The 26,290-nt window shown below is 57.1% G+C and overlaps 1 protein-coding gene across 1 annotated transcript; it reads left to right on the top strand.

Annotated features, from left to right (window-relative positions):
• The first annotated feature begins 546 nt into the window (after positions 1-546).
• On the top strand, positions 547-25,883 carry PLOD1 (procollagen-lysine,2-oxoglutarate 5-dioxygenase 1). The gene is made up of 19 exons (XM_077151279.1): positions 547-699; positions 7,350-7,441; positions 8,518-8,654; positions 9,073-9,236; positions 10,352-10,464; positions 11,741-11,804; positions 13,235-13,332; positions 14,131-14,232; positions 14,718-14,849; positions 18,122-18,243; positions 19,265-19,369; positions 19,761-19,886; positions 20,181-20,322; positions 20,840-20,953; positions 21,391-21,456; positions 22,061-22,165; positions 22,710-22,856; positions 23,527-23,652; positions 25,014-25,883. The coding sequence occupies exons 1-19, from the start codon at positions 624-626 to the stop codon at positions 25,167-25,169; spliced, it is 2,187 nt and encodes a 728-aa protein (XP_077007394.1). The 5' UTR covers positions 547-623; the 3' UTR covers positions 25,170-25,883.
• Positions 25,884-26,290: the final 407 nt, after the last annotated feature.

Below are 26,290 nucleotides of genomic sequence, written 5' to 3'. Positions count from 1 at the left end.
AAAAATGAAGTGACTGCTTTAAAGAATCAGTTAAAAAAAACAAACAAACTGCAGAATCGGAGCCCAGTGGTCAAGTGGTGGATTTATCTGGGTTCAAAATCGGGCTCGGCAGCTAGCGGCTGCAGGATCGTGGACAAGGAACAGGAGCCCCCTGGGTTCAGTTACCTCCTCGGTCAAACCGGGAAGGACAACGCGCTCCGCGCTTGCTGCTATAGTAACAATTTCTTGAACTCTGACAGCTGCTATATAATCCTTCCAAAGGTGGGAGCCGAGGCTCCCGCTGCTGATGCCCTACGGTCTTGGCGTGGGCGCTGGGCTAGAGGAACGGGGGTTGCCTCCCCCCGCCCCCCATCCTCCTCCTCGTCGTACTGAACCACCCTGGAGAACCCAGTGCTGGCGCCAGGACCTGGGAGGCGCAGAGACCGCCCGGGGAGCCGCCCCCGCGCGCGCAGACACAGCTGCAGGAAAACCCTTCCCCCGGGCGGCCGCGGCCAGGGAGGAGCGCGCGGCGCGGTGACGCCCCCGGGGCGGGCCCAGTGCGTGGCAGCGGGGCCGCCGGCCCGTCGCGAACTTTCCACCGTGCGAACCGCGCCGGGCGGACCGAGCGCTCCAGGACCCCGGCCATGCGGCCCCTGCTGCTCCTGGCCCCGCTGGGCTGGCTGCTCCTGGCCGAGGCGAAGGACGACGCCAAGCCGGAGGGTGAGGGCGCGGGGGCGGGCGGGGCGGGGGGTGGGGGCGGCCCGGACGCGGGACGGTGGGCTGGGAGCGGCTTGGGCTTCCGGCCGCTGTCCGTTTACTCGCTGGGGACTCGGGACAAATCACTTCCCTTTCGCGGCTGCGGTGGACTTAGGCGTGCAGCCGAGAGAGGATGACAGAGGACGAAGAGGGTCGGATAAGATCATTCACCCTGTGGACAGGAGCAAGCGCTCCTGTGTAGGGAGCACTTCCTGTGGGTGGCATTTTGCTCTCCCGAAGACCCGAGGGCGGAGGTCCTTCTGTTGTCCCCATTTTCCCGTTGGACAAGCTGAGGCTCAGTCTGCAGAGGTGATGGCTTTGCCCAGCATCACACAACTTGTGCACCTTGAACCAGGTGTACCCTGTCCCAGAGTCCAGCTCAGAGCCCCTGAGTGGCACAACCCTAGGGTTAAAAGGGGCCGGTCCTTTGGGTGGTGGGGGGTGAGGGGGTAGTTCAGATGTGCGGGGCAGTTGTCGCTTTCGCCCATGTTCTCTTTGGTTCACTTAGCCCCGTGCCAGGAGAGGATTGCTCCTCCAGTTCACACTTGAGGAAGCTGAAGCCCCAGGGGGGGGAAGTGACTGCTCAGGGCTGTCCAGCCTGGGGAGGGGCAGGTCTGAGGCCCACTGGACTCCTGGTCTAGTGTCTCTTCTACCTCCCTGAGGCAGATTGGGTTTCAGAAGGTCCCCTAATGTCTTGAGGGAGTGCTGCCCTCTTCCACGGCTGTCCGCTGAGTGTGGAGAGCCCCAGGAAGGGCACAGACCCAGGACGGCCTGAGCCAAAGGGAGCCAGACTGGGCCACGTCCTCTGTGGCTCCCTGCTCCTCTTGGGCCCCCGCCCACTCCACTTCGATGGCCTAGAGAATGTGGGAGCCTAGAGTGGGCCTGGGGCTTGGGATAGCAGAAGGAACCAGGCTCTGTGACCTGTGGGCCATGGAAGGGATGGAAACCACCATTTCTTGAGTAATGTCTTTGTGCCATAGCCTGTGGGTGCTAATCCCCAGGAGTCTTGGTGTTCCCACTTGCAGCGTGGGGGAGTGATTTGTCACTCCTAGAGCTGTGACATGGATTCTTCCATAGGGTGAGGCCTGTCCGTTTGGGATCAGCCTATTGTCTGGCTCAGGAAGGCCCTCAGCAAAGGACATTTTCTCTCCTGGTGGCAGTGCTGCAGCTTTCCTGGAATATCTCAGCAGGGTAGTGGGTCAGAGCTGAATTCACGAGGGCTCATGGTCTGACCCAGTTCCCAACTGGGAGCCAGGAGCCTGAGCCTTTTCTTTCTGGGGTTCCTTCCCCCTGTTTCTGCTGCTGTGACTCCTGTACCAAACACTATTCCAGGAGAGAAACCAGTTCTCTGCTGAGCTAGCCATGCTGGAGCCCAGAGAGGAGAGGCAGAGGGTACCACAGGGCTTCAGGTGCCCTGACTGCCAGCCAGTGACACAGGATGGGTCAGAGGAGATGCAGGCAGCCCCCAAAGGGTACGGCTGCTGGCACAGGGCAGGATTCAGGGTGTTGCAAAGAGAATTTGGGCAAAGTGCTTAGCAGATGGTAGGCACTTGATGACAGACAAGAGACAGAGTCTCTAGGTTGGGGGGCGGGTAGTGTCTGGCTGCTCTCAAATCAAGGCCTTTGCCCCCTTACACCATTTAGACCCTTTTGATAAGTAAGGAAGACATCGTCCCATTTCATAAATAGGGTAACTGAGACCCGGACTGGTGAAGCACCAGTTCTTGGGATGCCACAGCTGTTTGGAGTCATAGACTGGGACTCAGACCTGCTGCTCATTCCTGCCAGCCCTCACCTCCAAGTTGGGGGGCTGTGGCCTGGAGACACTGGGGGAGTCTGCCTCCCCCCCCCCCCCAGCCGAGGTGGCACCCTGGTCCCAATGGACAGGAGGACAGAGAGGGATGGTGCTTTTTTCCTGCAAGCTGGGCCGGAGTCACCTACTGACCGCATCAGAAAGGGGGTACACCAGCAGCGCCCAGGGAGGCCAGCTTCTCCCTCCCCTGGCTGGGCCAGGACCCCTTGCTCCTTGTCCATCTGCTCTAATGAATGCCTGTGGAGTTGGGGCAGGGAGAAAAAGATGGACGGTTTTTACTTTGGGGATGCTCTCAGATCTGAGGCAAGACATGGAGCACCTCACCCAAGTGGCCTTGCAGGCCAGTGGGGGAGACAGAGACCTCTGCTCTCAGGGAGCAGAGAAAGACATTACTCCTGAACTGGTGAGCGCCTCTTAGACCAAAATGGGAGATAGAAAAATACACTGAACAAAGCAGCATCCAGCCAGGCAAATACCCACAGAGCTGAGAGGGTGCCCAGTGGTCCTTCTCCCTTTTGTGGAAGCTTCTAGAGGATCCACTGGTCTTGGCCCTGGCTACCGCCTTTCCCTGCAGACCTTGGTTGGCCAAGGGGAGGGAAGGAGCAGCTGGGGCCTGACAGCTGCCCACATCAGAAGCCCTGGGATGTCAGCTGGCTCGGAGTTCCAGGTCATGCTGTTCCACAGCAGGAAATGGAAATGTCCCAGGAATTGGGGCGAGGTGGGAAGGTGGGGGTGAGATCTGCGGAGTCAGAAATGAGTGGGTGCCAAGGTCCCCGGCACTGGGAATCACCATCTCCTGCCAGAAACCAGCATGGTTCACTCAACTCCAGAGGCTGGGGGCTTAACGGCTGCCTCCCCAAAGAGAAGATGGGTGTGTCCTGAGAACTAGGCATTGCATATCAGACTGCCCGCCGACCGTCTACTCCCCCACCTGGGCAGAAACTGCTTCTCAGGGCGAGCCCTCAGGACCCCTGAGGTAGCAGGCAGGTCCTGTTCTCCCAGAATCCTCCTCACCTGGCCTGCACCCCTCCCCCAGACCCCTTGCAAGGCCTCTGCACATCAGCCTTGCTCTCCATCCCTGAGCCCAGGGCAGGACACCCTCTGCTCAGCTCCATCTCCTGGGTGGGTGGGTGGGGGGTTCCCTGTAACAAGAGCCCACCCACCCTCCACGCCAGGCTTGGTGCCAGCACCATGTGCATTCGCTCACTTAATCCTCACGAGTCTCTGGAGGATGGTGCTTGTATTACTCTCATGGGTCCCATTTTATAGACGAGAACACTGAGGCACAGAGAGGCTAAGTAACTTGCCCAGAAATCCCTTTGCCACTCCATCCTGCTGTCTCATCGAGCTCTGCTGAGCCCGGAGCACAGGCTTGTGGCATCTTGGGAAAGCACTGCTGGACTTTGGGCAGCAGGTCACGGGGCAGGTGCCCCGGGCAGCAGGCCCGACCCTGTTGTGGGCCCTGGCTTCAGCCCAAGGCCGACCGACTGGACCAGACAGGCAGTGGGCAGGCGGGACTCCAGTACTTGGGAACCAAATCCTCCACGTTGACACCCTGTGGGCTGCCCAGAGCTCTTGCTGGGCCTGCTGGTGAGTCTGGAGAAGACCTGACCCGTGGGGGGAGCTGAGTGCCCACGTGGGGGAGGCCCCGGAGAAGGCGGTTGGAGATGCTGGAGTCGGGTTGTGGCCAAGAGGTTCCGACATTCCAGAATATGGACTCTGGGGAGATGGTGAGGTTAAGAGCACAGACCCTGGAAACTCCAACACATTCCCTTCTCATCCTGAGGCTCTGTGACCTCAAGCAGGTTAATCAGCCTTTCTGTGCCTCAGTTTCCTCACCTGTAAAAGGGAGATAAAAATATCACCTCCTTCAGGGGGTTGCTTTGAACATTTAAGTACAATAATGAGGCTAACAGGCTTCACATAGTACGTGGCAGCCAGCTCAGCAAGTGGCAGCTCTTACTAGAATGATCTTCTCACATTGCATCTTTCAGGTAAGGCGTACCAGATAAGAGATGAGATGAAGGAGGACTTCCTGGAAGAGGTGTATTGGAGGCCCCTTTAGGAGAGGAATGAGTTTTGCAGACAGAATAAGGGAATGCGGTACAGGCTAAAGTGGGGAGCAACTGGCTGGATTTTCTGAGGCTGTTTTTGTGGGGGTTGTTGAGAGGCGATGCCAGGATCCCTTGGGGGAGAGAGCTGCTTTGACTTCTGCTGTGAACCTGAAATCAGATGCCTAGCAGGTTAACTTGGTTCCCAGGAGTTCTCAGATGTGGCCCTGTCAGAAGTCACCTGGGAAATGAAGAAGGAAAAACCCAGAATCCTGGTCCGTCCCATACTGCTGGTCCTGGGATCCAGGGGCCTGGATTTCACAGCCTCCCTTGGTGGTGCTGACATGCAGGCAGGTTGGGGACCTTCAGGGCTGGTGATCTCACGGTGTCCTTGGGCAGGGAGGCAGATGCTGCGTTGCCCAAGGAACCCAGGATTTGTTCTTGGAAGTGCCCGGGTGCACCCAGGAAAACAACAGGAGACAGGCTGAGCGGGAGGCAGGTGGGTGTTTGGAGAGGGTCTGATGCGGCCTGGGTGTTCCCATACAGCCGAGACAACTGCCTTAGACAAGTAGGGAAACGGGGCCCCTCAGAAGACGGTCTGGCTACCGTCCCAGGCCTGGGCGGGGCAGGGCAGAAATTAAGAGAGGGGGTTCTGGATCCAGGCATCTTGCACCCAAATCCGGGTGCTGCTACTTCCCAGTTTCCTTGGGCAGGTTACTCACCAGCTCTGAGCCCTGGCTCCTAAACACGAAGTGGGGAGTCAGTACTGCGAGGGGCTCAGAGCAGCTTCTGACCTGGGGCAAGCTCTCCATAAAGCCAGCACCGCTGCTGTTATTATTCAGGAGCTGGAATTTGGAAAAGGAGCCTTGAGAGACCTGGGAATCCAGAGTCACACACACACACACACACACACTCTGGCTTTTTCTGTCCCTGAAATGTGACACTCTTCCTGTGGCCAGCAGCCCTACCAGCAGCCCCTGCCGCTGTTGGGCCTCGGAGCTGGCGGCTGTGACGCTTCTCACCTGGGGGCAGGCTGGGCAGCCTGCAGGAGTCGGGGGAGCGCTGCCTCCCTCTTGGGACCTGGGATCAGGACTGTCCTGACTGCGCCTGCCTAGTGAAGCTGCCCCTCCTGCCCCCTTTCCCCCCCCCCCGCAAACCCCAGGACCCTACTCTCTGCCCCCCAGCTCCAGTAACTGGTTTGTTTTTGTGGATTCCTGCTGGGCCGTCTGGCGCCAGCCAGTCCCCTGCTCGGAGGTCACCTGTAGGGACCGCCCCCTCTACTCTGCAGCCTCTGCGGGCCGGACCCCTTTGTTCTCTCGGCCCGGTCTCCCCTTCCTGGGTTGGGGCAGGGAAGGGCCTTGTGGGCCTGCTTCCGGCCACTTGGCGTGTGTGTTCACCCGGGAAAGGTTAAGTGCCCGATGCCCAGGGAGCTCAGGCTTAAGCAGAACAAAAGCGACCACTGCAAAGTGGGATCCTGCCTCTGAGGCCTACTCTGGCCTCCCACTCTGGAGTCCAGAGAGAGCAGTAGAAATCCAAGAAGGCTTCATAGAGGTGGTGGTAGTGGGAGTATTTTTGTCACTGGCTCTGGGACCAGGAGAAAAGAGCAGGAAAGGTCAGGGAGAGGGAATGGTGGTGGTGGTGGTGGTGGTGGGGTAGCCCTGCAAGGAGAGACCCCCCCGCCCTCCCCTCTGGCTGGAGGACAACTTGCACAATTAGGGGAAGGTGGGGGGCAGGGGATGAGTAAGTCATCAGGCCAGATCAGGAAGGGCCTTGAATGCCAGGGCCAGACATTTGACCCTCCCTAGTCAGCACCAGGAGTAGCTCTTAGCATGCACCAGGCGCTCCAGTGAAGATTTTACAGACCTGATCTCATCTACTCAGTCCAGCAGCTCTGGCACCTGGACATTATTATCCTCACGTAGAAGGGGGAGCTGAGTCTCAGAGAGGTCAGGGACCTGCCCTAGGTCACACCTGGTAAGGAGCAGGAGCTGGGATTCTAATCAGAACTTAGAGAACACAGACCTAAAATGTGGGCTGGGAGAGGCTTCCCCCAAACCAGATGCCATGTGGGGAGTTGATCCAGCAGGTTCCCTTGCAGAGGTGAAGCCGCATTGCCAAGCCCAAGGAAGAGCCCTCATGAAGAAGGCAATAAAAACCACTCTGGCCAGAGGTCGGGGTGGCCGATAGAGGAATCGCCAGTTGGTTTCCACCCTGGACTTACTTTGAGTAGTTGCATCCACCTGGAGAGCTGTGCTGGGAGAACTCAAGTTCATGGGAGACTCGGCAGGAGAGACTGGGTGCAGGCATGGAGAGTGGTGGTATCTGCACTGTGTGTTCCCCACCCCTGGGCTCATGCCTAGTATTGGACAGAGAGGTCCTCCTGGTATTCAGAATGCAGAGCAAATCCTTCCCTTCACTCCCGCCTGGCGTGGGAGGTCTGAGCCCTCCCAAGGCCAGAGGGACTCAGTTCCTCAATAGGAGGGGCAGGCACCTCTCCTGTGGATGCTTCCTGTTATATTGGTCCATTACCAAGCTGAATGAGATCTGGGGTCAGCCCAGGAGACCACGGTATGTCCAAGCTCTGTCATAACTAGACCTTAGGTCCATCTCTTCTTACCTGGGTCTGTAGTGGGTTGACGTGAAGATATAACCTGCAAGGACTCGACAGCTCACTGGAAACAATGACCCACTGCTTCCTGTCACTTTCCCTCATCCTCTGTTCTGCTGACCATGCCCTCCTCTGTCTCCAGACAACCTCCTCGTCCTCACAGTGGCCACCAAGGAGACAGAGGGCTTCCGACGCTTTAGGCGCTCAGCTCAGTTCTTCAACTACAAGATCCAGGTAAGGAGCGCCCTGGGTAAGGCAGACACAGCCAGAAGGCCATGGGAGAATCCAGGAGCTGGTGTCCTCCCCTCCCAAACTGCCAGGGCTGGCCCTCCAGACTGACTTGGGGCCATGCAGAAGGCTCTGGAAGCTTGAAGGATGAAGAAGAGTTCGTTAGGAAAAGGAAGAGGGGGCAGAGGACCAAACATGAGCAAAGTGCAATGAGTGAGCAAGAGGGACAGTGTGGGGAGAGGTGAGGCTGGGGAGGTACGTAGCGGTGTGCAAACCTTAGGGTGCATGACGCTGTCTTTTATTTTACAGGGTGGGGCCTGGGAATCTGTATTTTCACAATCTACACACACGCCACCTGTGATTTTGGGTTGGGCATGGTCTGAGACCTTCCCTGGGGTTCCCCTGTGTGCCATCCTGGGGACTGAGCCCTGCAAGGAAACATTCGTCCCTTCACCTGGGTGTGCTGTGCCCTCCTTGGGTCAGGTACAATGTTAGGTGCTAGGGATGGAGTGATGGGTGAGATAGACCATGCCACTGCCCTAATGGAGCTTGCAATCTGCTGTCCCTGAGCCTGAGAGTATGTTAGTTCACATGAATGAGGATGGAAACAAAGGGTGGCTGTAGGCATAGCTGGATCCAGGCGTTCAAATGGCGTGGTGAGGACTTTGTCTCTCCATCTCTAGGCCCTGTTTGTTTTCATTCGCAGACATGGTCTCTCAGCCTGGTGGCAGGATAACCACCGGCCACAGGCTCCTGTGCCCTGGCTTTGCAACTGGCTTTGCAACTTCAGCAGAACAAGGCAGCCTTTCCTTAGTTTTAACAGGACAGTCCCAGGGAAGACTGTGATAGGTTGTGCGTGGTCACATGCTCAAACCTATAGCTGTGGGGCTTGTGGGACATTCTGATTGGCCAGGCAGGGTCACATGACCACCCCAGGTGCAGTCAGCCCCACATGTGCCTCAGGAGGGTTTCTATGCAGGGCAGGGGCAGAGGTGCTGGACACAGAGAGCAGAGACGTCCACTCACCCAGCAGGGGAGGAAATCTTTGCCAGTGGCATGTGTTAAGGGTCCTTTCTTGGCAGGCGCTTGGCCTGGGGGAGGACTGGCATGGTGGGGAGAAGGAGGTGTCAGCCGGTGGGGGCCAGAAGGTTCGGCTGCTGAAGAGAGCTCTGGAGAAACACGCAGACAAGGAGGACCTGGTCATTCTCTTCACAGACAGGTGGGTGGGCTGTGGCTCCCTGAGCCGAATGCCTCAGCAGAGAGATAAGAGAATATCCTAAAACGAGGCCTCCCCCGGGACATTGGGGATGAGGGGGGATCCCTCTAACTAGAGGTTGCCTCCAGTTTTAGGGGCCCCTTGAACCCCAGGGTAAGTCCCTCTGGGGTAGCCCAGCCCACTCTGGGTAGAAAGATGAGAGTGGAGACCCGCCTGGAGACAGCCAGGCTTTGAGGTTTGGGGGCAGGAGAGGCACAGACAGCTCAGGGGGGCCGTCTCTCTGCCCAGAGCGGGGGTGGGTGCACGGCAGGCAGGGCCAGCGATGTGTGGCAGGGAGGCTTCGTGGAGGGCCTTCGTTGCTGGTCCCCTCCTGCCTGTCCCCTCGCCTCTGCCCGGCTCCATCTCCCGACTCTGGCCGCAGCTACGACGTGGTGTTTGCGTCTGGGCCCCGGGAGCTCCTGAAGAAGTTCCGGCAGGCCAAGAGCCAAGTGGTCTTCTCGGCCGAGGAGCTCATCTACCCAGACCGCAGGCTGGAGGCCAAGTACCCGGCAGTTTCTGATGGCAAGAGGTTCCTGGGCTCTGGAGGTGCGAGACCTGGGTGTGGCGTGGGGGCTGGGCAGGGCTGCAGAGGGCCCCTCCGCTGCATTCGTGAGCATCTTCCATGCTCAACACCCCTGTGAATGGTCTCACTTGTCTCAATTGGAAAATGTCCCGGAGAGACCTCCTTACTTTTTTAGCCCCTACACCTGCTCTCCCTGTAGTCTTCTGTGTCTCAGGGAACAACAGGCTGTAGATGAACAGCCCCTTCATCTACAAGGGGCAAAACCCATGGAGTCATTTCTGTCCCTCTCTCGCCCTCCTCTCCCTCCACTCCATTGGCAAAACACATCGCTCCTTCCTCCTAAAGATGGTTTGAATCTGCTCTCTTACATCCATGCCACTGCCACCATCTTATCTTAGCCGGCATCCTCTCCCAACTGCTCCACCAGCCTCCACCCTCATGCATTTCAGCCTCTTCCCCCACCCCCACCAGCAGACAGAGGAATCCGCACACGTGTGTCAGTGGTTTCCCCTTGCATGGGGAATTAAATCCCTAGGTCTCTGTCCAGCCTCGGAACAGGGATCAGACCCCGCAGCCACGTTTCTCCACTGACTGAGAGAGTGAGCACAGACCAGCCAGCCTGGGCCTGGCCCCAGCAGAAAGGGGATTTTTGGGATGTGCCCTGCCACAGCCACAGCCCACCTTCTCCCCTTTCTCATTCCTTCTCCTGTCACCAGTCTGCTGTTTAGCCAGGAGTCTGTATGGGATTCCTCTACTTTGCCAGGGCTTGGCCCCCAATGTATGACCTTGGCCAAGCCTCTGACCTTCTCTGGGCCAAGTTTTCCCAGATAACTGTAATAGGTGCTGCACTGTCCAGGGGCTTCCTGGCCTGGTCTGTTCACAGACCACCTGTGTGGCACCCGGTCCCATGCCATCATCCATCTTTTCTTTTGGGGTCAGAGGGAAATCTTCAGCACGTGGTGTTACCTGGCAGGCCCATGACCAGCCTGCGGATGCCACCTCCCTCAATCCAGGAGGACTTCTGGGAGGAAGTGGGGGTGGTTGGTTAAAGAGTGGGGGGTGATTGAGTGGGGAGGTTGGGAGGCCTTGGTCTGGAGGCTCAGTGTCTTGTTTCTGTGTGTCCCCCACAACCCCTCAGGCTTCATTGGTTACGCCCCCAGCCTCAGCAAACTGGTGGCTGAGTGGGAGGGCCAGGACAGTGACAGCGACCAGCTCTTTTATACCAAGATCTTCTTAGACCCGGAGAAGAGGGTAAGAAGCATGGGTGGGGCTGAGGACAGGGCACCAGCCTGAGGACAGGTCCCTCTGGGGACCCCTGGATTGATCATCTGACACCCATTCATCCATCTATTCATCGATTCACTCACTTGTTCAGCGGTTGTTTATTGAGAACCTATTATGCATCAGACACTGTCAGATATGGGGACTATAGCAGTGAACGGACAATTGGGGTCGTTGCTCGACAGAATGGGGTCACAATACCTCATGTCACGTAGTGGTGACTAGTGATGAAAGAAACAGCCCCTCCCCCACCGTGTCTGGGAGGGGTTCCCGGGGGGCCTGATGAGACGTTGGCTGCATGAGCCCCAGAAGCCAGGCCTCAGAGCCTTCTGAGGCAGGGGTCATCAAGGGGAGCTGGTGGGGGAGGGAGCAGAGCCTGGTCAGGGCAGCTCAGACCCAGCGAGACCCTAGGGGGTCAGGGTTCCTGAATCATGCCCTGCTCACTTTCCTCCCTCCCATGCTGTGCTCTGTGACCTTGGGTAAGCCACTTCCCCTCTCTGGGCCTCAGTTTTTATCGTCCATAAACTGAAGCAGTTGGGCTTATGCAGGGTAAACCATGATCATTTCCTTAAATGTGTCCTTCCTCCTCCTTTGCCTTCAGTGACATCATTTGCAGAAGCTCACGCTCTAAAACATCCAAGCGGAGCTGCCCTATTTGGGATGGGGCTGGAGCCTAGAGTGCCACCTGCCCTTCCTTGCCTAGGACTCCATGAGACACAGTTGAAACTTGAAGAGGGCATGTTGTGGTTAAGAACAGGAACTAAAGGGTCAGACTGCCTGAGTTCAAATCCAAACCCGGCCACTTTCTAGCTGCGTGGCTTTAGGAAAGTTACCCGACTTTTCTGTGCCTTGTTTTTCTTTTCTATGAAATGGGGACAACGATAGTACTCTCCTGTGGGGATGTTGTATAATTGAATGAAGTGAACTAGAACACTGGCTGGCACGTAGTAAAGTGCTAAGCAAGTATTTGTTACGATGGCTGTCGTTGTAGTTGGACCAGTGATTTCCTTAGATTCCTTCTTATTCTGAGAATCCCTGGTTCTCTGCCCAGCTAGACCAGTAGCTACCAGGGGCTTGGCCACTGGCTGGCATCCCCAGGGTGCCCCGCTGCCCTCATGTGGCAGGAAGAGCAGGTGTGGGGAGAGGAAGTGGCAGGCATGGGGGCAGGTTCCCGTACTGGGGTGACGGAGCCCTGTCTTCCACCCAGGGCCTGTCCCTGCTACAGCCCCGTGTCTCTTTCCTGCAGAAACACATCAATATCACCCTGGACCACCGTTGCCGCATCTTCCAGAACCTGGACGGAGCTTTGGGTGAGCAGCCCCCACAGGAAGGGGTGGGGGCAGATCAAGGAGTCTGAACCTGAGGTCAGTGAGGGGGTGAGGCAGGGTCTGGGTTCAAGGAGGAAAACCTGACCATGGTGCTGGGAGGTCGCCTGCCCCACCTCCAGGCCCCCAGAGACCACCTGGATGTCCTGGGGCAGAGCCACTCTGCTGGAGGGTGGGGAAGGGAGGCCCGAGTGGTCAGTCCACAGAGCCCATGCCAGGGAGGAGCTGGCTGATGCACCCAGCAGGTGTCCAGCCTCCCGCCTGCATGACAGGTCCTTACAGGTGAGCCTGCTCCTGTTCCTTCCCCTGCCCTCCTACCTCAAAGGTGAAGGCTTCCTTGGCTGGGGTTGGGGACTGAGCTGGCAGGAAGTTGATAGACAGTTTGGGCAGTGGAAACTGCTTGGCCCTTGAAGCTGCAAACACCCTTGGACCTGGCTCTAAGCTCGTGGCTGGTGAAGACTTGATGCCAGTGTCTTGTTGAGTCTGCAGGCAAATCACGCCCCACCCTGGGCCTCAGCTTTCGCAGCTTTAGAGAATGGAAATTGGCCCAGATCACTGATTGGTGGTTCTCTAGGGTGTGTGGACCCTGTGACTCCTCTCCCAGGAAAATGCGGAAACCTCACATTCTTTGTGTCTGGCTTCTGGGGGTTTGTGAACCTGGGCTAGGAAGTGGGGTTCTGCTCACCTCTTGGACCGGCCAGATGCTTGCACTCCCCTCACATGGTCACCCACCAAAGGCCTGCCTCCCCCCGACTTCAGCACAGCCCCTGAGAAGAGAAGGCCCCATTGCATGTGATTTCCATCAGACAAGGTGGCTACTGACCCGCCGAGCAGCAAGTCTGAAATCCGCTGGGCAGGCTGGCAGCTCAGACAGGACTTGAGGTTGCAGTCTTGAGGCAGAATTTGTTTTTCTCCAGGGAACCTCAGTTTTTGCTCGTAAGGCCTTTAACCGATTGGATGAGGCCCTCCCCGTTATTTTTAGTTGACTGATTTTAGGTGCCAATCACATCTACCAATTCTTTCACCTGAACTAGTGTCTGAGCAAATAGCAGGGTACCGAGTCTCACTCACCAAGTTGACAGAAGTGACCATTGCAGACCCCCATCTGCCCAGGCCTCCCTGGGCCAGTCCTTGGTGCAGCTCCCCTGTGCCTGTCCTCGGGCTGTCTCTGAGCTGTGGCTGGAGCTGGGAGGTCCTCCCCACCTCCTCATGCTGGGCTGTGAGCCCCAGATGGTGGCCCTGCACTCACCCCACCCAGAAGTGACTGTCCCCTTTACAGTTAAGGAAACTGAGGCTCAGAGAGGGGCAGTGGCTTGCCCAAGGTCACAGGCCGATTGCTGGGTTGAGCCGGGCCCCACCTGCAGGCCCCCACCTGGGCCTCCCGGCCTGAGGCCGCTGTGCTCTCTAACCCCCAGATGAGGTCGTGCTCAAGTTCGAAATGGGCCATGTGAGAGCGCGGAATCTGGCCTACGACACCCTCCCCGTCCTGATTCACGGCAACGGGCCCACCAAGGTACGGAGGGGCCTTGTTCTTGGGGGGCTGGGAGGGGGCCGGAACTCCAGCCACGCTGCTCCTTGGGGCAGGGGGCCACCCACCGGGGCTGTGCTGTGAACTCGCTGCCTCGGATCCCACGTCCGAGCTGCACATGGTGCTTCATTCCCTGCTGTGGCGGTCACTGACACCCCAGGCGACCCTGCTGGATGGCAGGACATATACCTTGGGCTTCCTCCCAGCCAACTCCAGGCATGTGCATTTATTCATTCAACAAACCTCTATGAATGTTTGCCCCAAGGACAGACTGGTCCCGGCCCTCCCAGAGCCCCAGGCTGGGGTGCAGACCATGGCCAGGAGCGCAGTGGACCTCACCGGGCCCTGGGGAGCTGCACCCCGCAAGGCATATCTCACACTGCAGCTTCTTCCCGGAGTGGTCCCCACCACCTGGGCCAGAGTCCCATGGGGTGGGGGGAGCCCATTAGAAAGGCTGATTTCCTGACTCCACCTAAGATCACCTCAACTGGAGAAGCTCAGAAATCTGCCCTTTATCGGCTCCTGGGAGATCCTAAGATGAACAGACATAAAGTAGAGACTCCTCCATCTGCCTCTCAGAGCAGCGGTGCCTCTCCAGGGGCTGGAACATTCTCTCCAAGTGCCGCCCCAGATAAAATCACGGTCCTGCTCCCTCTTTGGAGTGGGGAGGGTTGGTCTGTGCGGACCCACCAGGACTACGGAGCTGGGACTCGGTGGGCCCAGCAGGCCTGTCAGTGGGTGGGCTTAGCCTGGCACCTCCCAGCCCCCACATCTCCCCACCAGCTGCAGCTGAACTACCTGGGCAACTACATCCCGCGCTTCTGGACCTTCGAGACGGGCTGCACTGTGTGTGACGAGGGCCTGCGCAGCCTCAAGGGCATCGCGGTGAGGGGCTCTCGGACTTCTGGGAAATGGGAGGATGGCTGGTTCTGCTGTGGGCCCTGCTGGCTTTGGAGGAGGAAGAGGGCTTGTCCTCTCTCGGGGGTTGTCCCTGTTCCTACCCTGACACCATCTCCTGGAAGCTTCCTCAGACTCGTGTGGCTCTAGCTTCCTCCAGGTGCCTCAGGGCTGGTTTCGTCTGCCTGGTTGTTAAGGCTTTCCTGCAGCCCCCTTCCCCTGCCGTGTACCTGGTCCTCTCCCTGAGCCCCAGTGCACACTGTTTTCTCACCCTGGGATGTCCTCCTCCTTTTTGCTTGCCGGGCCCTACCTCTGCCCACCTGTAAGCTCTGCTTTTCCCTGGCCCAGATGTGCCTCTCCCAGCTAAGTCCACAGCCTCCACCCCTGCCTCTGACTCCCTCGGGCCACCCTGGGGCTCAAGGGCAGGCACTGTGGGTGGACATTGCCGGACTTGTCTCCCCTCCTCCATGCAGGAAGAAGCTCTGCCCACTGTCCTGGTCGGCATTTTCATTGAACAGCCCACACCGTTCCTGTCCCTCTTCTTCCAGCGGCTCCTGCGCCTCCGCTACCCCCGGAAACAGATGCGACTTTTCATCCACAACAATGTGAGTAGCAGACGCCCAGAGATGTCACTGTGTCTGGATTTGAACCCTGACCCCACTGCTTTTGTTGGCTGTGTGAGCATGGGCACGTTACTTAACCTCTCTGGGCTTCAGCTCTTTTATCGATAAAATGGGGATAAGTAATAGTGCCAAACACATAGAATTTCCATGAAGATTAGACGAATTTATGTGTGAAGCACATCGAAGAGTACCTGGCATGTGGCGCGCACATAGTGGGTGCTCTCGGTTGTTGCTATTATCCTTCCTAGTTTGGTATTTTGGTTTGCTAAATGCTGCTGAACGCAATATACCAGAAATGGAATTGCTTTCTTTTTAATTGATATATATCATATATTCACATACCATATAATCATCCCAAGTGTACAATCAGTGGTTCACAGTATCATCATATAGCTGTGCATTCATTATCACAATAGACTTTTTTTTTCTTTTCCATGAAAAATAACATATATACAAAAAAGCAATAAATTTCAAAGCACATCACAACAATTGGTTGTCGAACAGACTTCAGAGTTTGGTATGCGTTACAGTTCCACAGTTTTAGGTTTTTACTTCTAGCTGCTCTTAAGATACTGGAGACTAAAAGAAAAATCAATGTAATGATTCATTAATCATACTTGTTTGTTAAACCTGACCTTCTCTCTGTATAACTCCACCATCACCTTTGATCTTTCTCTCACTCTTATAGGGGTATTTGCGCTATGCCCATTTGTACTTTTTCGTGTCAAAAGGGGCTGTTGATTATATGGGATGGGGGATGGAACTAGTTGATGTTCTGGAGAGGCCGGCCCCTCTGCATTTCAGGACTTATCTGGTTCTGGGACCCAACTGGAGGTTGTGGGTTTCTGGGAAGTTACCGTAGTGCATGGAACCCTTGTGGAATCTTATGTAATGTCCTAGGTGTTCTTTAAGATTGGCTGGAATGGTTTTGGTTGGGTTTGGCAAGTTATGACAAGTAGCAATGTCTAACTGAAGCTTGTGTAAGAGTGACCTCTAGAGTAGCCTCTCTACTCTATTTGAACTCTCCTTATTTGTTCCTTATTTGTTATACTTCTTTTCTCCCTTTTGGTCAGGAAGGCATTGTTGATCCTCTGGTGCCAGGGCCAGGCTCATCCAAGGCAGTCATCTCTCACGTCTCCAGGGAGACTTTCACTCCTGGATGTCATGTCCCACGTAGCAGGGAGGGCAATGATTTCACTTGCTGAGTTGGGCTTAGAGAGAGAGGCCACATGTGAGCAACAGAGGTCCTCCACAAGTAACTCTTAGGCATAACTATAGGTAGGCTAAGCTTCTCCGCTATTGGCATAAGCTTCTACAAGAGCAAGCCTCAAGATTGAGGGCTTGGCCTATTGATTTGGGTGTCCCTAATGTTTGACACAGAATCAGGGGTTTCCCTGGTGGTAAAGTTTAATAGTTCCATATTTTTTTACCCATCCCTCAAGGGACTTTGCCAGTACTTTTCATCTGCTTTATATATTCTGGGATATATCCAGGCATTAACTTAAGCTGTACAGTATTAAATGCTCTCATTTTCATTCTGGGCTCCCTGTGTTTGGATTGTTTAAATGATCTATCCAGAAAGGTTGAGTTAGATTATGTGCTACAGAAAATTTAGGTTCTATGGAATGGCTTTTAAAAGGGAAATTTATTATGTTACAAGTTTATAGATCTAAGCCCATAAAAATGTCCAAATTAAGGCATCCAGAGAACAATACCTTGACTCAAGGAAGGCTGATACCTGTCACATGGGATGGCACGTGGCTGGTCTCTCCTGGTCCTTGTTCCTGGTTCCGTTGCTCCCAGCTCCTGGTGCAGGGGTTTCCTAAGTGTTTGTGGGCCCTCACTTGGCGCCTCTGGGGCACGTTCTGGCTTGGTTAGTGTCTCATAGGAAGGCACATGGCTTCGTTTCTGCATCTCCAAAGGTCCATGTCTAGGCCTCTGTTCTCTGTCGGCACTCCAAACATCTCCAGATGTCTGCGTCTCTGTCAGCTCTGAAGCAACAGTGTTTTCTCCAAAATTTCCTCTTTTAAATGACTCCAGTAAATTAATCAAGAGTTTCATCTCCCTCTAATCAAAAGGTCACATCTGCAGTTGGGTGTGGCACATCTCCATGGAAACTGTCCAGTCAAAAGGATCCCACCCTACAATATTAAATCATGATTAAAGAGCATGGCTTTTCTGGGGTATACTGCAGTTTCAGAACAGCGCAGATGGTTACATTGGTTTTCCTTCCTTGAGTACCTTCTCAGGTGTCGGGGTTTTCTGCTGGTGGTGGGCCTGCATTCTCCCCTCTTTCTGTCTGTCTGTGTCCAAGGTTTCCTTCCTGTAAGGACACCGGTCATATTGGATTAAGGGCCCACCCTGCTCTAGCATGGCCTGATTTTATCTGCAGCAGCCCTACTTCTAACTAAGTCATGTTTTCAGGTGCTGGACTAGAGTTTAGCGTCTCTTTTGGGAAATACAGTTCAGTCCATAACCCACCCCCTCTGCTCTCTGAGACTGCTCACCCCTGACAGGCTGGGCCTCCCATCCCCGGGAGCTGTGGTCCCAGCTCCCTCAGCTCTCACTCAGCTCTCGTCCCTGTCACTCACCCGTCACTCATTCAGCCGTGCAGCAGGCATACCAGGTGGAGGCCGTGTGTGTGTGGGGGGGGTCGGCCCTGCCTCAGCAGGCTCACGGCATCCCAGAGACGTGCACAGCACATGCACAGTTTTGACTTCACATTGAAAAAGTGTAGCCTCGAGGCAGCCATGAGCGCCTGTGCACTGCTGTGCTTCATTAGTGCTGGGAGGGAGGCGCGAGTAGCCTCTCATTTTGCACATGAGGAATCTGAGGCCGAGACAGATGAAGCTTCTCTTCATCTGGGTGTTTGAAGGCACGCGGCTGTCATGGCAGATTGGGGTTGGCTTTAAACCCTGGGTTTGGTTCTGACTCTGCTCACCTCCCTGTGGAGGGGTTCTCGGTAGGGACTGTTTCTCACAGCGTGAGCGTTTTTTTAACAGCAGATGGCTGGGCCTCACCCCAGACCAGCAGAATCAGATCCCTGGAGAGGGGCCTGGGGAATGGATGGTTAGGGAATGGCTAGGATTTGGCCATACTGGGACAGGCACTGCAGGAGGAGGGTCTGGGCCTGGGCTGAGGTCCAGAGATTGGAAGTAGATGGTCAGGGATGTGCCAGGGATGCAGGGGCACCTGGCAGTGGCAAGTGTGGGCCCAGGGTGGTGCCTCTGTCCTCATCCCCGCCCCACCCCCAGGAGCAGCACCACAAGGCACAGGTGGAGCAGTTCCTGGCAGATCATGGCAGCGAGTACCATTCCGTGAAGCTGGTGGGGCCCGAGGTGCGGGCAGCGAGCGCTGATGCCAGGAACACGGGCGCGTGAGTCAGGGATCGGGGGGCCCAGGGTTATCTCCCCTGATGGGCTTCACAGGGGCCCCGGGGCCAGGAGCAGCGCGCTGGGAAACGGGAGGGCTGGCGAGTCCTCCAGCCAGTTCCTGCCCCTCTCTGGGCTGCAGCATTCCCACCTGCCAAATGGGGAAACAGTTTCCACTCTGCCAGCCTGGAGTGGTCCTGGGCATGGTGGAGCAGGGTCAGGTGGGCTCAGGAAGCAAATTAGGGAAAGAGGAAGTGCTGGAGGGGTGGAAGCAGACACATGTTGACAATTAGAGCAGTGAACTTGGGTGTCTTCCCTTTATTAAAAAGAAAAACAACTAAGTTATTTGTGTTGACCCAAGTAGAAGAATTAGTCCAGATCTGAAGTTGGCGAACCTTCCCCCTGAAGGACTAGATAGTAAATCATTTCAGCTTTGCAAGCTCTGTCGTGGCTGCTCAGCCCTGCCTTCGTGGGGTGCAAGCAACTGTAGATGATACACAAATGAATAAACAGGGGTTGTGTTCTGACAACATTTTATTTATGGAGCTGAAATTTAAATTTCATGTAATTTTCACATGTTCTTTTGATTTTTCAACTATCTCAAAATGCAAAAAACATTCTTACCTCTTGGGATTTAGACCACGAACCACAGTTTGCTGCGCTCTAGACCAGATAAACAAAAAGAGCAGATTCTTAAGGCTTCTGGTACAAATTACCAAATTGCCCTCTGGAAAGACAAAGCCAGTTTACTCTTGGGGATCCCCCTCTCCTGTAGTGTGGGGACCTGCCTGGTCTCGCCAGCACCAGGTTTTTCAGGTCTCGCGATTGCAGTTGCCCAGCTCTGGGCCTTCGGTCTGAGTCTTGGAGTTGGGAGGGCCTTGCCAGCTGCTGGTCCCCTCCCCACCAGGGCTGGCATTCCCTGTCCTCTCGGCCGGGATGTAGTGAGGCCAGATGTGGGCGAGCAGGGTGCAGCTCCAGGACCCTGGGTGGGGTGGCTGCCCGCTGAGCCCAGCCTCTGCCCTGCAGGGACCTGTGCCGGCAGGAACGCAGCTGCACCTACTACTTCAGCGTGGATGCTGACGTGGCCCTGACGGAGCCCGACACCCTGCGGCTGCTGATTGAGCAGAACAAGTGAGCTGTGCGAAGGGCAGGCAGGCTGGGTGGGCCCCCCGAGCCAGGACTCCCAGCCCAGCCCAGCTCTGCTCTGTGGTGGACCTGAGTCTTTCTCTTTGTCCTTGGCTTCTGGAACCATTACCTTGGGCTGTGGGGTCCCTGGCCCCAGCTCCAGGTTCTGATGGCGAATGGTGCCCACCCCCTTGTTGGCCTAGTTGTCCCTGCCCCACCCTATTCCCACGCTGCCCTCTGGGAGGGAGCAGGTCCTGGACGTGCCAAGTTCACCTCCAGCCTGGGGGTCCCAGTGTGGAGGCTGCTGGGCCCCCCCCCACGTCCCTCCCCTTGGTTAGGTCTGCCCTCCCTCCCCCCATGGGCAGGGAGCTTCCCACTGAGGTGCCTTCCTCCTCAGGAACGTCATCGCCCCCTTGATGACCCGCCACGGGAGGCTGTGGTCAAACTTCTGGGGGGCGCTGAGTGCAGACGGCTACTACGCACGCTCAGAGGACTACGTGGACATTGTGCAGGGGCGGCGCCTGTGAGTGTCAGGGCTGGGGGCGCCCTGGCCGTCCTCCTGGGCTGGCAGCACCTCCTGCTCCGTTATTCCTGTCCTTGAGCCCTCACGTCCCTGCTCAACATGAAGCTAGAAAGACAGCAGTCAGGCACACGGGGACTTCCTGACAGTTACCAGGCTCGTGTGCCCGGGGTGGGGGTGGGGGCTCGCTCAGCACCAGCCTGTGAGGCCCCCTTGACCCTCGCCCTCCCCCGGGACCCAGCTCCTCCAGCCTGTGACCCCCTCCAGCCTGTGACCCCCTCCGTCTCCCTCTCACAGTGGTGTCTGGAATGTGCCCTACATCTCGAACGTCTACCTGATCAAGGGCAGTGCGCTGCGGGCTGAGCTGCAGCAGACGGACCTGTTCCGCCACCGCAGGCTGGACCCCGACATGGCCTTCTGCGCCAACGTCCGGCAGCAGGTCAGCCTGAGCTGGGAGGTCACGGGGGACCCTGACGACGGGGAGGGTGGGACCAGGAGCCGCTGAGACTCCAGGGGGACTGCCGGGGCCTGCCCTTGTGGTCTGCAGGGAGAAGCCTAAAGATAAACTCCCCACCTAAATAGAATCCAAGTACTGTGCCGAAGAGACACCCTCGCCTGTCCCCGAGCCCCTTCCTGAAATTTTTGGTGACTCATTTATTTTCCAGAACGATAACACAATAGTGTTTTTCCCCTCTGGTCCGAACTTCAGCATCAAGCTACCGTTCTTTTCCCCTGTGCACTCATTCTTTTATCCTCGTTATGTCTGCCCAGGGAGCCCTCTCCTGTGTCAGCCTTGGCCTGGGCTCTTGGAGCATGGAGGGTGACCCGCATTCGGTCCTTGACCTTGTGAACTCAAATCCAGTGGGCCCAGGGGCTGCATGTTGGCCCCCTCACTGGCCGCCCTGGGCCATGTAGGGGCGGGTCAGGGTCTCAGCCATCGGGTCTGCTCTCCCCAGGATGTGTTCATGTTCCTGACCAACCGGCGCACCTTCGGCCACCTCCTGGCCCTGGACAGCTACCAGACCTCGCACCTCCACAACGACCTCTGGGAAGTGTTCAGCAACCCCGAGGTGCGGCCTGCACGGGGCAGGGAGGCCACCCCTCTCAGAGCCAGTGTGGCTGGGCCCCCCGCGGGCCCCCCAGGGGAGGATTTGGGTGGGGAGAGGAGGCAGGAGGCAGTGCCACCTAGTGGAGAGTCTCACCTTTCCGGGCCTCAGTTATCTTAGCTGTACAATGGGTCTCCTGCCCAGCCTGATGGTCAGAGCAGGGTGGCAGCTGTGACAGCGCCCCTTAGCTGGGAGCGGACTTGGGTGTCGCACGCAGACACCGGCTCTGGGGTATATGCTGTACCCCGCTCCCACAGTGCCCCCAGCAGCCCAGGCACACGCACACCCACCCCCAGTTGTCCCGGTTGCTCACAGCGATGCACTTCGAGGAGGTCAGCAAGCGGTGAGCTCCCCACCGGCTCAGGCCAGGCCCGGGCCCAGCCGCCTCCCCCTCCCCACAGGACTGGAAAGAGAAGTACATCCATGAAAACTACACCATGGCCCTGGCGGGGAAGCTGATAGAGACGGTAAGGCTGGCAGGTCAGGGAAGGAAGCCTCTGCACCCACAGCCCCCATGCGTGGGAAGAGGGTGGCAGAGGGTGGTGGGAGCAGGAGGAGGCACCCCTCTGACTGCCCTGGCAGCCGTGGAGGGGAAGGGAATGGACGGCGGTGTGGCCCTTCCCAGCTGGAGCCTGCAGGGATGGCGGGCGCCCAGGGCCCTTCCCTGGTCCAGGCAGGAAGGAGGAAGAAGTCTCCAGATGGACCATCAAGCGTGGGCCATGGCCCCTGGGCCAGGAGCCAGGACGCTTCTCTGCCCCAGAAGTGTCTGCTTTGCCCTGGGAGGCCGAGGGCTGCACTCTCTCAGGCGCGCCTGCCTTTCCCGGCCCTGGCGCTGGGCAGGAGTGCTGTGGCCTCTCCAGGAAGGCCCCCCTCAGGGCTTCTGCTCTCCTCTCCCTCCCGTAGCTCACCCAGCCTGTCCCGCATTGACCACGCCCCTGCTCCCTGGGGCCACCCTGAGGGCTCACAGGCCAGGGTGGGGTCCTGGGCTGGGTCCGCAGAGGGCTCAGGGTGGGGGAAGCGGAGGGGTGGTCTCTGTGCCCCCACCCTGTGACCAAGTCCCACCTGCAACAGCCTTGCCCAGATGTCTACTGGTTCCCCATCTTCACGGAGGTGGCCTGCGATGAGCTGGTGGAGGAGATGGAGCACTACGGCCAGTGGTCGCTGGGCGATAACAAGGTGGGCTCCAGGATGGGCAGGGGAGGCCGCCCCTCCACCTCTCTGGGCTCCTTCACATGGGGGCACCGGCCGGGAGGCCTGCGGGCAGTTAGGAGTGGAGGGAAGCCAGGGAACTGGACACGGAGCCTTGGTCCCAAAGCTGCCATCAGCTGTGGGTGATGTGCCGCTGCCTGAACCTGAAGTGGTTTTTCACCCCTGCTTGCTTATTAGGGTGCGCTAGCACCCTTTCTCAGGCTGGTGGGGGTGCGGGAGCCGTTAGGAAGCCGTGAGTTCCCCAGAGCCCAGAGTGGGGGGATGTGAGAGGCTGCGCCCTCTGAAGGAGGAGGCCCAGAGCTGCACTTGTGTTGGGAAGTTCAGTTTTAAAGGTGATTGGGGTCCTTAATTCCATCTGCAGAATCCCCTTGCTCTGGCCTGATGACGTTACCTCGTCAAATTCACAGGCCTTTCCCCACTTCCCAGGGGAGGGGAGCACGGGGGAGGGGGGCTGTACACAGGAGCCAGAAGCTTAGGATTCTGTGTGCCACCCCCTCCCGGTCACTTCCAGGACAACCGCATCCAGGGTGGCTATGAAAACGTGCCGACCATCGACATCCACATGAACCAGATCAACTTCGAGCGAGAGTGGCACAAGTTCTTGCTGGAGTACATCGCCCCCATGACGGAGAAGCTCTACCCCGGCTACTACACCCGGGTGGGCCGGCACGGACTGCCGCCAGGAGCGGGGCGGGTGGCATGGCCTGGGCCTGGGGCGGGGGCACGTGAAGCCTTCCCAGCCTGGTCCCCAGGCAGGAGGCAGGTCTCCCCCATCCGGCAGTGCCTCGGGGAAGAGTCTGGGGTGAGGAAGGCCACTGAGAAGACTCTGAGCTCACCCCGTCTTTCAGCTCCCTCCTCCATGTCCTTCAACCCCACCGCATGGCCCCTACCCCAGCCCAGCAAACAGGCCTCCCATTAGCTGGCTGCCATGCCCACCTCCTCCCTCAGTTTCTCTCTAGCACCTGCTCTCCTGTACCTGTTGACGCCCTCTTTGAGTTCCTCCCTCCTTCCCTCCCCATCCACCCACCCACCTACACACCTGTCCATCCACCCGCCCACCCACGCATGCACCCATCCACCCTGTCACCTATCCACCCACCCACCCATCCATCCATCCTTCCTCTGTCCCTCCTTCCTTCCCTCCTCACGTTTTTGTTCCTTCTCCATCCTGGGCACTGGAGGACCCAGCATTGAGGAGACCTGCCCTTAGGGTGCTGACGTCCCAGCAGATTAGATGAGGGACCCGTCTCCCTCCTGCCGCAGCTGGCCTTTGTACCTGGTCTTTGGCGGCTCCCGCTGACTGACACGGTCCCCCTTCTGTGGCGCAGGCCCAGTTCGACCTGGCCTTTGTTGTCCGCTACAAGCCTGACGAGCAGCCCTCGCTGATGCCACACCACGATGCCTCCACTTTCACCATCAACATTGCCCTGAACCGCGTGGGGGTGGATTACGAGGTGAGCAGGGGCAGGTGGAGGGTGGGCCGGCTGGTGAGCAGCTTTGCATGGTTGAGGCAGAGGGGCCCTGGGCATGCCTGTGCCGGAAATCCAGAAAGAGCCCCACGCCCCTGGGGAGGGGGCTTCCTGCAACAGTGGTTTCAGGGCAGGAGGGAGGGTCTGTGAAAGGCAGTAGAGCTGGCATGAGTGAGGAAGTCCAGGCCCACGGTGCCTGGACCTGGGGTCTGGCCTGCCCCTTCTGAGCTCTTAGTCTCAGTTTCCTCCTGTGTAAGATGCGAAGGATTATAGTGCCCACCACGAAATGTGGAGACTTAAATGAGATATTCCAGCTCATTCTTACACAGACCTTATACCAGCACTCGAGCAATAGCTCTTGGTAACAATTTTGTGGGAGAGATTGTTTTGGGGATGGCTGGGAAGGTGTTGGTCTTGGGGTAGGTTGCAGGCTGGTGGCTAGAGGGGAGAGCGGAGGAAACCCAGAGGATATGAGGGTGGGGAGGGAACACCTCTCGAGACCCCATGGTCCCACGTGAGGCCTCTAGGTGTGACCAGCGAGGGAGCCACCATTCATTCCTTCACTCCTTAAATTATGATCTTTTCAGAGTCTTTTTTGGACTCAGCTCTGGTCTAGGGTCTACAAAGGACACTCATGAAAATAAGAGTTCTCTGGGGGCTTTTAATATACTAGGCACTGCCCAAAGCCAGGAATTCTTAACCTCAGGCGATTTTGTCCACCAAGGAACATTGACAATCCCTGGAAACCTTTTTAGTTGTCACAGCTGTAGGGGTGCTACAGGCATCTAGTAGGGAGAGGCCAGGGATGCCCAGGGCAGTCCCCCCAGGCCAAGTTATCTGGCCCCAAATATCAGCAGCCCCAAGGTGGAGAACCCCTGCCTTAGCTAACTCCTACTTGAATTATCTCACTTAATTCTCACAAGCCTGTGCAGTTTATTCCTCATTTCACAGGTGGGGAAACTGTGGCTCACGACAAGGTTAGTAAATGGTGGAGCCGACATTTGTACAAGGTGACCCGACCTCAAGGCCAGGGCTCTTGATAACTCGGGCTTTATTGAGTCTGCCTTAGGCAGCATGTGGCTGTCACTCCCCCATCCCCAGGCAGGCTGTGCTGAACAGGGTCAGCGGGCGTTGGTGCTTCCTGTTTGGTTGCTGACACTTCCTGTTGAGGAGCTGATACTTCCTATTGGGGACCTGATGCTTCCTATTGGGGAGCTGTTGTTTCCTGTTGGGTTGTTAACATTTCCTGCTGGGTTGGTGACTTATCCTGCCAAGTTGGTGACACTTCCTGCTGGGGAGCTGACGCTTCCTGCCGGGTTGCTGATGCTTCCTTTTCTGTTTCCCAGGGTGGGGGCTGCCGGTTCCTGCGCTATGACTGCTCCGTTCGTGCCCCACGAAAGGGTTGGACCCTCATGCACCCCGGGCGACTCACACACTACCATGAGGGCCTCCCCACCACCAAAGGCACCCGCTACATCGCCGTCTCCTTCGTTGACCCCTAATTGTTCAGGCCTGGCCACCACAGACCTTTTCACCGACAACCACTGCCCACAGTTTCTGGGACCTCAAGGTCCATGAGAACCGAGTCCAGCCTCCAGGCTCTTGATTTCCCATTGCTCTTGGAGCCACCAGTCAGAGAGATTGGGTGCTCAGGCCACAGGCGGAGCAGATCTCCTTGGCTGGGCATTCTACGGTGCTCTAACCCCAGCCTCTGGAGACACTGTTCACATTCACTGCTTGTAGACACGTGTCCTCTCCAACCTGTCTTCCTGAAAAACTGAGCTCCTTTCTGCTGCTTCCATGGGCCAAGATTTGAGCAGTGCAGAGGCTTACCTGAGCTGCCCAGAGAGACTCCAGGGACAAGAATCCATGCCTCTGAGCTTCCCCCAGGCAGAGCTACAGACCCAGGGATTTCCTGTTCCAGGCCTCAGGGTAGTCAAAGAGGCCTGAATCAGACTCACACCACAACCCTGGCAATGACCTGGGACTGCTGACATTCCAAGCAGAACACCCTGGAGTTGGTGACTCAGAAAACCTGCTGGGAGATGACAAAGACACCTATTTATGTCACAGCTTGGTCCTGGTCCTCTGTGACCCTAGCTGTGGGAGAAAGGGACTGAAATGCCCACATAGTGCACTGGGTCACCCTGTCCCAGAGGACTCCAAAGAGAGACAGTCAGAAACAGGAGAGTTTCTATTAAACATCATTGAAACCACTGAGTGGGAGATGCTTGGGGTGGGTGCCTGGCCATGGGCATATGCGAGCAACCTGGCGGAGGTGTTTTAAGAGCCCACGATTGGTGTGCTCCAGGGGCAGAGGCAGTGTCAGGAGACTTGGAGTTCTTTATTTCCGAAACCCAGCCACATGTGTTGTGTCCTTTGTATATTCCGTAAATCCTTAACATGAGCCAGGCACTGGATTCTGGGGGCCTGTTTCTTTACCTTTCAAGCTCTGTGTCAGGTGTCACCTCTCCGAAGCTCTTGCTGATGTGAGGTCAGAGGACTCCTGGTGCAGGAGAGCACCTCTCCTGCAAATGTGAGGTCAGAGGACTCCTGGTGCTTCTGTGGCCTCCACCATACCTCAGACAGACTCTTCTCTTAGCACTGATAACACTTCAGGGCA

The sequence above is a fragment of the Tamandua tetradactyla genome, chromosome 2 (assembly GCF_023851605.1).
Source record: "Tamandua tetradactyla isolate mTamTet1 chromosome 2, mTamTet1.pri, whole genome shotgun sequence".
Lineage (NCBI taxonomy): Eukaryota > Metazoa > Chordata > Mammalia > Pilosa > Myrmecophagidae > Tamandua > Tamandua tetradactyla.
The sequence above is the reverse complement of the archived record's forward strand: the minus strand, read 5'-3'. Positions and strand labels throughout refer to the sequence as shown.